Source organism: Melanerpes formicivorus, unplaced genomic scaffold (assembly GCF_026170545.1).
Source record: "Melanerpes formicivorus ecotype bairdi unplaced genomic scaffold, bMelFor1.0.p_v2 SCAF_7, whole genome shotgun sequence".
Classification (NCBI taxonomy): domain Eukaryota; kingdom Metazoa; phylum Chordata; class Aves; order Piciformes; family Picidae; genus Melanerpes; species Melanerpes formicivorus.
In genome coordinates, this window is record NW_027142359.1 from 17,658,655 (window position 1) to 17,670,492 (window position 11,838).

An 11,838-nucleotide genomic window follows, 5' to 3' on the forward strand; every position below is an offset into this window, starting at 1 on the left:
AGGTGTTATCTCATTAAGGTAATTACTAAGACATCCCCACCATTACCCCGGTTTGAAAATGTGGCAATTAAAGCGCCCTACATGGGCTCCCAGAGGCAAGGGAACACGACAGCCTGGGACAAGTTTTGCGTGCCCGGGCCAGGAGGGAGGGAAAGAGGGGAGCGCGGATCTGCCTGCCTTCAGCACCGGAGCGCCGGTCCCACGGGGCACGGCCCGGGGCAACGGGGGCGGAGTAAAGCCCGGGAGCCGGCGGTTGCGCCCCCGGCATAGCGCGACTCCCGGCCGGGGCGGGCGCGGCAGGGGAGCCCCGGGAGTTCTGATGGGCCCCGCATTCATCGCCGCCGGCGCAAAGCGCCTCACTTGGGTTGCTTTGAAATCCGCTAATTTTTAGGACCGGCGTTTGTGCGCTTCCATTAATAGAAGCGGCTTGTGAAAAATAGGGCATCTGAATATGGAAACGGAGTTTTAACGTGATGGGCGCTCCGCTGGACCTGTTCTCTGGCTGGAAATACGCGGAGACAGGCACTGTCTCCGGCTGCCCCATGGCCCTTTCGACGGCAGAAGCAGCCCAAGAGAAGAATGAAATTCAGGGGCTTTTTCGCTAAACAAGGGCATCGGGGAGCGCCGCCGTCGGGGGCCACCTACCCGCCCACCCTGTGCCCCTTGCCAATCCCTGGGGGTCTCTGGCCCCATCAGCCAAGGACCGCGGGGATCATTTCGATGCTGTCCTCGAAACAGAGCAGGCGGTTTCTCTCGAGGGAAGAGGGCTCAGGGCTGTCCTGGCAGGTCAGGTTTGCTGTGCCTCCCTTTCCTCACACGCCGGGCTCCACGTTAAGGCGGAAAATAAACCCGGTGATGTCACCGGCGGGGAGACATGGGCTTAGCAGCAGGACGAAGTAGAGGGGGTAAAAAATCCCTATAATTTCATTCTGAAACGGTTGTTCGCCGCCCATCCTCGCCCTCTCTAGGATGGGAATTTTTCTAATATTATGAAGGGGGTTACCCTTTCCACAGGTGGGCTCAGCTGCACTCACTCCACACCCCGAGCTGGAGCCGAGTTACTAGAGTGGGCTGCAGCAAGGACTTACGGCGACTTGCAGCGTTCATTTGCACAGAATTTGGAAAGGGAGAAAGCAATAAAAGTTAAAAGCCCACCCCCACAAGAAACATTAAAAGCTGTAGGAATGATACTACAGCCGGAGCTACTAATATGGCATTACACACGGGCTGTGTTGATCCGTGTAAACGCAACCAGGTAACGGCTGGCTGGTTCCCAGTGGCTGAATCAGGTCTCACTTGCCTGGCTGGGAGAGCAGATGCAGCTCCCGGAGCACCCAGCTGCCAACCCGGAACCAGGGGCAAGCACTCCCAGAGCAGCAAAGACTATTCTCCTCTCTATGTCCCAACCCAGCTAAGTCCTTCTTCATGCTTTCTGCTCTAATGATGGTCAAGCTAATCCCCGAGATGGGGGAATAATTAAACATGATTCTGCTACTGCACCCAGTAAGAGAGCCTTTCAGCCAAGAGCAGTGGAGCAACCTACCCACGACTCTGCTGCCGAGAGAGCACAGCCAGGAGCCGGTAGCTCAGGCAAAAACCTGCCTGAGCTTAGCAGGAGTTCCCCAAAGAAACCTCCTGTGTGGTTCTCATCTGAATAAAACATATAGGCATGACCCTACCGAAATAAACCAAAGGGGAACCGGGAACAGAGGAACCAAAGGAGCTCACACGTCCCATCAAAGCTGCGTCGGCTTCAATCCATAGAGGTATGGGAGAGCGCGGAGCAACCCTCTTTGGCTTTCTGCCTCGACGTTTGGAGCCGCAACACTCACACATCCAGGACAAAGCCCCCCTCCACGCTGTCAGGACCGGGCCCCTAGAAACCCGTGCCTGGCTCGGGACAGGGGCTTTCTCCCGAGCGATGGGTGGTAGAGAGACGAGTCGGGTGGTGCTTCGGCAGCGGGAACCTGCCTTAGCCTCCTCATCTTCATCACCGCCTGCCGGCAAGCGGCGGGAAAGGAGGCCGCGAAGTTCCCACTGGCAGGCGGCTACCCTGGCTGCGCGCTCGAACACGGCCTCCCGGAGCCGCACGAAGCTCCAGCAGGGACGCGACACAGGGCCAGCCCGGAGCTGTCCGTGGTGCTGAGGACGGGCGGGGCCGCAGCCGCTGGACTTCAGTACACGCGTCCCCGGGGCAGAAGCCGTCTCTCTTCCCTCGGGCATCGCCGAGTGCCAGAGCAAACAGGCGACTCCGCGGGCTACAACGTCCCGCTGCTTACACATCGCCCTTCTACAACCGCAGGGTTTGGTTTCACGCTTAGCGCACCAACGCTGGGACTTCTCCGGCGGATGCAAGCGTTCCCCACGCGGTTTAAAGCCAAGAGTACCCGTTCGTCTGCAACAGATGGATTCCTTTATTTGTTCGCATCCACTGCCAGGGCCGAGAGCAGGTCCTGGCCCAGGCGGAGTTTCGAGACAGGCTGGGACTGCAGGAATTCAGTAGCTCAGCACAAAGTTTGGGGGCGGCCTCTGTCTAGGGGGAAGGGACAAACCCAACAGCACTGTTAGAAAGTCACGGCCGCCAATGGCGCCGAACCGCCAATGGAGTCTGGTGCTGCGCCGGGCAGGGCGGCGGGGAGCCGACCCCAGGGAAGCCCGTCCGGCCCCATGGCCCTTTGTCCTACCGCAAAGCACTGAAACGAGGGCCCATGTGTCGGGTTTTTATACGCGAACAACGGAGTCTTTCCCTGCGAGGGCCACCCGGCCCGTCAGCTTCAGGGGCGGCCTGTCCAGGGATCGGCTCCTTCCGGGTGCAAACTGGGAGGGAACAAGTGAAGGAGGGCTTACGTTTCCAACCTCGCTTCCCAGGTGGGGAAAGGAGGACTGAAAGAGAGGTGCCTGCTCCAAACCTTCTCCCTCTCACGTGCACTTTTCAGTTGGGTCTGGCGGTACGTTTCAGGGGGAAGTCGCGGTTCCTCGCCCACTTTCCCCGGTAAACTTTGCTTTAGACACCGTTCGACATGACACTGACACCCCATTCCAGCCACGCTCCTCTCACTCTCCTGCCTGTCCGGCTCTCAAAGAACTGGGAGCCTCCTCCCTCTGCTTAAGGAAGCAGACTACCGCCCCGGGCCACACCTGCCCGGCGGGGGGGTGTTGGGGAATACTTATTTCGCAGAAACTTTTCTTCCTTAAGCTCGCTACTTTGTAGCGAGTTTGTGCAGTGAAAACGGAAACCTAGTTTAGCAACGAGAGAGAACAGGCCAGTTTGGTTAGACTCAATAAAGGACCCTAACCGATTCCAAATTTCCTACATCCTGACCCAGCATAAATAGGATGCGTTTCTCGGGAAAACCTCGAAAGCGAGGCAGGCGGGCTGCTGTGGCTACTCGGAGCCCCACTCCCAGGTCGTTATTGCAGCGAGCAGTTTGGGAGCCACGGCAGAGGAGCAGGGGAATAGTTAGCGACCGCCGCAACACGGGCAGAAAACGAGGTGGGCGTTGCCGACCCGCTCCCCTTTTGTTAGATCAAGGCGGAGGTCAATATGGTTTTAAAGCGAATTTATTAGCAGAGAAATCAGCAAGCCGCTCGCTAATTAGCAAAGCCCAAATAAACGTGCCCGGAGGCTTTTTTTTTTTTTTCCTATCTCAGAAGAAAGGGAACCCGAGAGAAAAGGAGAAAAAGAAAAAAAAGGAAGGGGAAAAAAAAAAGCGGGGGGGAAGAAAAAAAAAACTCCCAACCCTCAGAGGAGAGGATAATATTGGACTTTATGAATGTTTTATGGGCAATTGCTGTATAACTTTCTAATTTCGCAGGGGGGTGTTCACCTCCAAAGGCTGAGGCCAGAGCCGTCCCCGGAGCCCGGTGGAGGTTTACAGCCCCCAGCCGCGGCCCGCATCCCCTCTGCCCGCTGGGGACAGGCGGCCGGGTGGCCAGGGCCGGCATAGAGAAGAGAGGCCCTTGAGAGAAGAGCTACCTTCCAAGGGAAGAGAGGACGGGGGTGGGGCAGCAACAAAGATCAAAGGCCGGCTGGGCTCGGGAGTTACCTCCCTGCCCACTGGGATCCCTCTGCCCTCCCTGCCTGTTTCCCCTCGTTACTCACCCCGACTGCCGGCGCTCTCTGCCTGTCCCAATTCGGTGCGGAGACAGCTGCCGTGCAGAAGCCGCGTCCCCAAGCCCGGTACGACCCCTTCGTGCCCACCCCCAGGAGCATGAGCCATGACCGTAGTCGGCCCGGGCCGCCCGCCGGGCCGCAGCCTCTCCCCGCCGCCTTCCCGGGAAACACACCACTGCCCAGCCCAGGTGCTTAAATAATGGCGAAGAGCGCGACAGCTGCGAGAGGATTTCTTTTTCCTTTCAAATACAGATTGGGAAAAATAACGCCAGTTATCAAACAACAAGCCTAAAATAAAATAAAATTCAAAAATTAAGTAGCATTTGCCACGCATTTCTTGCGTTTTCGTCACGGGGAAAATTAGCTACCTTGAATTTACACATTTGTTAAAAAAAGATAAAGTTTATTTCCTTTTTTTTTCTTCTTATTCTTTTTTTTTTCCTGTAATTTTTCACTCACAAAAAAAATCTATATTTTGTCATCTAAGCATTTATTTTACTGAATCCAAAAAGACATGAAAAGGGAGGGGGGAGAATCACTTTCCTTCGTTTTAAACTAACGTATAGAAGTGAATTTTTTTCCTTTTTTTTTTTTCCTTGTACGACATATAATAAATATGATATAGCACTCAGCACTCGTTTTGTACAATTCTCTTCGCATTAGGGAGCATGCCACTTTTCAATAAGAAAAACATAATAAAATAAAATTAGAAAAAAAAAAAAAAAAAAAAGAAAACAGTCATGAGAAAAATCAGTGCAAAGTTCTCCGTTTCCCCCGGTCTTCTCCGCCGGGCGGGGGTCGAGGCGTTCTCATTCCCTCCGTCCTCTGCAGCCGTTAGTCTCTTCGGCAGGTTTGGGCTCCCTTTACCTCACCTCCTCCCCCTCAGTCCCTCTCTCTTTCCGAGCTCCAAGTCCTGCCTAGCAGGAGCCGAGGTCGGCGGGTCGCCCCGCGGCTCTGCCCGCCTTCCCTCGCGTGTGGTCTTTTCACTTACGGGCTCGGCTCTGGGTTCACGGTTCAAGAGTCCCTGCTCTGACTGATCGCCTCCCTCGGTGGCCGGTGGCTGCGTGCAGAAGCTCCTGCCCCTCGGTTTCTCCTCGCTTTCTCCTCTGCGGTGCTGGGGCTTTTGGGGGGGACGGGGAGGGGAAGGGCTCGTTGCGGGGACCGCGGTGACGCTTCACCGGGGATGTGGGGTGCCGGGCATGGGGTTGGCCAAGGGATTGAGGGCCGGCTGCCCGCCGGGCCCCAGCCCGTGGATCAGTACCCGCGGCACCAGCGGCCGCTGCAGCTGGGGGTGCGGCGCGGGGGGAGTCCGGTACATGCTGCTGTACATGGCCGCGGCCGCCGCTGCAGCCGTCGTGCTGTCCATGCTGCCCAGCAGACTAGGGTGGTAGAAATAGGGCGAGGGGAACATCCTTTGCAGCGCCGAGTAGTTCCCGGCTTCAGCCAGCAGCTCCAGGCCCACCGCCGTCTGTCGCTTCCACTTCGTCCTGCCGGGGGAACAAGAGGCGGCTGCAGGGCGAGAGCCGCGACGGGCCACCCAGTCCAGTTCCGCGAGGGGTCCATGCGCGGCGAGCCCCCTCCCCGATATGGTCCCGCAGTACCCGGGGCCCGGTGCTCAAGATTTTATGATGAAGATCGCGCAAGACGCGATCCCCCGACCTTTCCCGGCTCCCATGCCCAGTCCTGCACCCCCCGACATATACACGCGGTGACTCCGGCCAAATTAATAACCACGGCACACGGTTAGATCGCAGCGCGCTGACACTAATGGTTTGAGACAGAATTAGGGTGGCTGCAACCATATGTAATGAGATAGAAAATTACGGCAGCAGTGACAAGAGCCGGACCCCCCAGCCCGCCGCCGAGGACGGCAAAGGGCAGCCGCCGGGCGCTCCCTGCATTTTCCGGGCTCCGGCGGGCAGAAGCACCGCGGCGCACCCCCTGCTCCCTCGGCTATCTGCGTAGCCCCTGGGCCGCCGCCTCGCCGAGGCCCGCCTTACCTTCGGTTCTGGTACCAGGTTTTCACCTGCGTGTCTGTGAGGTTGAGGGCGGCCGCCAGGTCCATGCGGTCCTGCACGCTCAGGTACTTCTGCCTTTCGAAGCTGCGCTCTAGCTGGTTGAGCTGGTGGTCGGAGAAGGCGGTCCGCGCTTTCCGTGGTTTCTTTGCCCGCACCGGTGGGCTGTCCCGGCTGCTGGTGATCTCCCGGTCGCCCTCCTCCTTTGTCCCTGCGAGTGAGCCGATGCTCGGTGAGGGCCGGTAGGACACCGGCTCGACCCCTGCCCGCCGCGGTTAATAGGCCCCACCGCCCCCTCCCCGGGAGCTCCTCCGGGACACAGGGAGAAAGGTCTGTCATGGGCAAGTGGCAGTGGCGGCGAGCCCGTCCGGGGTACAACGAGGTTTCCACTCTCCGCTGCTAAGCACAGGGCTTTCGTTAGTTTCTCGTCCTCTCGCCCTCTCCCCCCGGCCCGAAATGCCGGGAAATCGATATGTCAATCCGGCTCGGCTCGGGCCTGGGTTTGTGGCGCTCCTTGATCTTCCCCGCAGGAAGAACAATAATCTCCCTAATTGACCCACTGGGGAGGTTGGTGCACACAAAAATGGCCAGACCAGACTGTACATCTGGTTTGGGCACTCTTATGCTAATGATAAAAGAGCAAAAGGAGCGGCACACCCAGGCGTCTCGCCACTCTTCACCCTGGCAAAAAAATACCTCAGTGGGGCAAAATTAGAAAAAAATGTGTCCTGTGGCCTCTCGGCTGAGCTGGCTGCCTGTGCGGGCGGGCAGCTCCGCTGTACTACAGGGAAAAGAGCCACTCTCTATGCCTCGTCTTTGCTCACCCTTTTCCTTCCTTTCCCCATGCACACATTGCTGTATTCACTTACGAACTCCTCACGGCAAGGGCTTCTCCATTAGCGAGAAATCCGTAATTTAAAAACAGTAATAATGACCGAAAATGAACCTCCCCATCCCGGCGCGGGGAAAACCCGGGTGTTCTGCAAAACGCACAAAGCACTCCAGCCTTCCGCAGCCTACGGCGGGTTGATTGGGGGTTTCTTATTTTATTTTTAATTAAAAGTTTTTACGTTTATTTGGTATTAGCTGTTGGCGAAGTGTGATTTTCTTTTTGTTATTTTTATTTTATATCGAATAAGCAAAAATTAAAAGTCTTGAAGGAAAAAAGTGCAGCTGAACAGCAGGTTCTTAGAAAGACATGAAATAATTTATGCGCATTTGCATTAAAAATAAATACATTTTTGTTTCCAACGCGACCCCACTGCCCAGGCTATTTCCTTAAAAACAGGGAATGCAAATAAAAAATAATCATTTAAAAAAGGCCGACAGCGAGTTAAAAAAAAAAAAGGGGGGGGAAAGGGGGGCGTGCAAAAACCCCAAACTATTCCTGACGATGTTAAACCCGCGATCGCGAAGATCGCCGACAAGCCCCAGCAGAGCGGAGCGCTCCTAACGCAGATTTCCCCCCGATTTTCGTTTCACTGATGTGGCCGAGCTCTGCCGTTTTCACGACAGCCGAAGCGGTGCGAGGCCGGGCCGGGCAGTACTCACCGTGGCATTTGATGTCGCCCTGCGTGTCGTCCCGCTTGTCGAGCTTGGCTTTGCCGTCCTCCTGCTCCAGTTTGGGCCTGAAGGTCTCCGGGGCCGCGCTGCCCTCCTGTTTAGGGGTGTGATGGGGAGAAGAGACGCTGGTACTGTAAGGTGCACACGCCGCTAGCGGTTTACTGTCGCCCAAAATGTCCTTAATTAAAAAAGAAGAGGTGGAAGTCCTGGGGCCGGAGCTGGCCGAGCCCAGTTGGGGCGGTGGTGGCTGCGGGGGTGACGGCTGCAAACTCGGCGGCGGCGGATGCGGGCCGAGGTGGAGGTGGTGCGGCGGCGGCGGGAGACTCTCCGCCGCCCCTAGGTGCGGCTCGGGGTGCTCCATGCTCACCGAGATGGGCGACGACGGCGCCGTCCCCACCGTGTCGATCTCCGAGCAGGGCGACGGTGTGGCCTGGCTCCTAAAATCCGCCTGCCGGCCGTCGCCGTGGGGGCGAAAGTCTCCGTTCATGACTCCGGGGCTACCGGAGCTGCCGCCCGATAGGATCGTATCTATCCCAAAGCTGGACCCGCTCGGCCCCTCCATGGCGGACTGCTTAGCGCCGTGCCCGCATCCCCGCGAGCGGCCGCGGCAATCGCACCGGGGTGGAGGGGAAAGGGGGAGGTTAAATGGGTAACCCCAAAGAGAGAACCGGCGGCACGGGCAGCACTAAGGCTGGGCCCCCGCCGAGCACTGCATCGCCGCCGGGCCAGTTAGCCGCTACCTAACTTTGTTGCGGGAAGTTGCGGACGCGGAGCGGGACAGACACCGGCCACTGCGGCGCGCCCGCCCGTGCCCACCGAGCTCCTCTCGGCGGCGGCGACTCCCCCCATGACGTCACGGCCGCCGCGTCCCCCCTCCGCCGTTTATTATAAACCCCGGCTTTTGCCGCCGCCGCCGCCCGCCCCCATTGGCGGCAGGCCGAGTGGGGACTGACGCGGCGAGGCCGGCAGCCAATGAGAGGCGGCAGGGACGGGCGCGGGAGGGAGGATAGGGCAACCCCCCCCACCCCGCCGCCACCGCCCCGTCGGGCCCCGGTTCCCCGGCCGCCAGATCTGGTTCCTCTGAGAGCATCATACGGTGTTCCCGGGACGGTTCCCTGTCTGAATGTCAGGGTAATGAGAAGTGCCAGTGACAAGACGTCGTATTAATCTTGATGAAGTGGTGTGTCAACCTAATTAGCAGAGTAATTATAAAGGTGGTAATGACTGATTTAGAGTTCTCCGAGTTATATTTTAGGGCGAATTATCATGTCCAGACCCCTGTGAAGCCCACCCCGACGTCTTCCCTCTCGGCCTCCACCAGCCTCGGGATCCGACCAGCCTCGAAAACAGCAGCCGCGGCTCCAGACCTCGAGGGCTCAGGGGACGGGGAAAGAGCGATGGGGGCGCAGGGCACGATGAGCTCAAGGGAAATTTTTCCGATGTTGGCGTTCAGAGACGGCAGTAGGTGAGGACTTGGGTGTGGGGACTCTGGCACTCCCGCCCCTCAGAGAGCACGTGCCCGGGTTACGGGAACCTACATCTGGCCTGGGGCTAGGAGCGGGAGAGCGAGGAGATGAGAGTCCTTTTAACTCCCACTTGTCCTGCCTGCCCCATACTAGGAATGCTCCACTCACCGCCGCCCGTCCCTGCTCAGAGTTGAGAGATTGCGGTGACTGTTCGGGAGCAGCCCCATCCCATTTCCCACCACGGTTCGTTTCCTGGGAAAGCAGTCCCGCTCAGGGCTACGGAAGAGCGCAGGGAGTGCACGGGGAACACAACGGACGCGGGAAGACGCTACGAGCCGGTAACTCGTTGCCGGGCACATGAGTTCAGTATGAGACGCCTTGTCCCCAGGTCAGCGGTGCGGGATGAGGAAATGCCGATTATAGAGATTGCCGAGGTCTTTACCTTGCGACGGCTTGTGGCCGGCCTTCCCTCGTGGTGGGAGTGGAGGAGCTTCTGGGTCTTTGGTGATAAAAATCGCCGTCCTTCCCTGAGATTCATCAGTCACCGATGTCTCACCCGAAGCTCACCAGACCTCTCTGGGCTCCGCGGCCGAGCAGATACCGACCCCACTCCAGCACTACGGAAGAAGTTTTCAGAAGGCATGAAACCCCGACTGCGGCCAGCCCGCTGCTGCTAAGCTTCTTCCGCTCCGCCCCGACGGTCCCACATTCGCCGCCCGCCGCACCCCGTGGGCAGCCTGGGGCAGCCAGGCATATGGTTTGCCCCGGGGCTTTAGGCGCCAGTTCTGCTCCCAGGGGCCGGTAAAGAAGCGACGGCAGTGGGCCCGGAGGAGGTGCAGAGCCGCCCGTGTCCGCTGGGCGGCGGTGGTAGCCGCCCCTGTTGTCCCCGACGGGAGCCGGCACAGACGGGGCCGGAGGTAGCACAGCCACCGCCGCCCCGGTGCGAACGGATTCGGCGGCACGACGGGATGAACACCTGCCAGCATGTCCCTGTTGACCGGGCTGCTTGAAGGAAAAAGGAGAGTGAAAGGGGACAGAAGAAGGTGGAAAACTGAGGAGTAAAATAAAATTTCGGGAGAAAGGGGAAAAAAGAATGAAACGTGCAAATGCACAGCCAGGCTTCCTGCAGCAGGGAAGCAGCCCGCGGCAGCTGTATTTATCCTGCTGTCATGGTTTGCAATTTACCAAAAGTGTGTCTTAATTATCCCTAAGGGAATGTGGGATCCGGGGTAATATGTTACACTAGCATAATCCTTTAACTCACAATACACTTCTCCGTCCCGGAATCGGGATTTAGGGCTTAAAGTCATGTTCCTAAAGAGTGAACACCTTTCATTTCCTTCCTCCTATGTTTTAATCCTTGACTCCATTGTGCAGAAATATTCTGGGGGAAGCGGGTCTAGGCCCGCGCGGGGCAACCGCCCTGCTCCCGCCGGGTCTCGCAGTAACACACAGCACCGGCAGCCTCGGCCTCTCCTGCTACTCCGGCGGGCACCGCGGGCGGGTTCAGATTTCCAGAGGGAGATCAGCCTTACGCAGGGGCTTCACACGTATAAGGCCTTCTGCATCCTAGTGCCAACTTAGGCAGGCGGGAAGGGCAGTACCGTTCGCCTTACACTTGTTGAGGACGGGATGGATGTGGGGCAGCTGCAGTCCTGTGGCCCCGCAGCCTCCGGCTGAGTGACCCCCTCCGTTTCCCATCTCATCCCACCCGTCTGACTGCGGGCAAAGCCACAGAGCTCTCCCCCCAATAAATCAGCAACGGCCGAATCAAAGCGATGAGCGAAGGTGCCACTCAGAGAAGTCGGACGGGGCCTCAACTCGTTAATTAGCAGGCAGCTAATTAGAGCGGCAGTTTGAGCGTTAATCAATGGCCCGGTGGAGGCTGGGGGCAGCAATCGCAGGGACTGGGTATCATGTGGTGGGCCGAGGGGTGCCGGCTTGCCAGCCGGTCCTTGCTCATGGCAAGGCGGCTCGGGCCGAAGCCCCACAGGCCGGCACCCTGGTTCGGCCAGCGGCGTTCGGCCCTGAGGAACCGGGAAGGAGCTGATACGAAGCTGTAATCGTCACCTCGAGCTTCGCTAGGAACCTCCCGCCCCACAGGATCCTTCCGCAAAGCAGCGGGCTGTCAGAGTGCAGCATCCCGGGCCCGGAATAGGCTTCGCCCTTCTCGGATTTTGGTGCGCAGTCGTGTTGGCTCAGTGGCAGCCTCGCAGCTCTGAGGGAGGGGGACCGGAAGGGGCCGAGCCCGTTGTACTGTGAAATTTAACAGTCTGAACATCCCTTTATTAAAAGCTGCTGCTTGACATTTACACTGTGCCAACAGATTCGCCGTCTAATCCAGGCGAAGATATATTGTACCTCAGAGTAATTGGGGCTGTTGCAAGAGACGCTGAAGAACGTTTCCCAGCGGGAACAAAACGGCGTGGAGCAATGCGGAGCGAGTGCGGCCACGGCCTGCTCGTCCTCGGGCAGCCTCGCCGAGCCTGGGCAGCGGCTGTCCGCTGCCGTCCGCCTTCCCGTCCTTAAGGGAAAAGAAGGGGGGGGGGGGGAGGGAAAGCGGGGGGGGGACGGGGAAGGCGGGGGACACGACATACGACACGACGAAGAAAGTTAACTTTCTGTTCCAAAAAATTAGACTCAACGTTTAGTGCTACTGTTTCTCTTTTGTCACATGTTT

The 11,838-nt window shown here is 58.2% G+C and overlaps 1 protein-coding gene across 1 annotated transcript; it reads right to left on the minus strand.

Moving 5' to 3' along the window:
- Window positions 1-4,268: 4,268 nt before the first annotated feature.
- BARHL2 (BarH like homeobox 2) lies at window positions 4,269-8,524 on the minus strand. The gene is made up of 3 exons (XM_068140500.1): window positions 7,681-8,524; window positions 6,115-6,340; window positions 4,269-5,601 (listed from the first exon to the last, which is right to left on the minus strand). The coding sequence occupies exons 1-3, from the start codon at window positions 8,252-8,254 to the stop codon at window positions 5,289-5,291; spliced, it is 1,113 nt and encodes a 370-aa protein (XP_067996601.1). The 5' UTR covers window positions 8,255-8,524; the 3' UTR covers window positions 4,269-5,288.
- Window positions 8,525-11,838: the final 3,314 nt, after the last annotated feature.

Coding starts and splice junctions, on each gene's coding strand:
- BARHL2 (XM_068140500.1), bottom strand. CDS start 8,254: ATGGAGGGGCCGAGCGGGTCCAGCTTTGGGATAGATACGATCCTATCG. Junction 6,341..7,680: donor GGGCGACATCAAATGCCACG/GTGAGTACTGCC, acceptor GCTCACTCGCAG/GGACAAAGGAGGAGGGCGAC. Junction 5,602..6,114: donor ACCTGGTACCAGAACCGAAG/GTAAGGCGGGCC, acceptor TTCCCCCGGCAG/GACGAAGTGGAAGCGACAGA.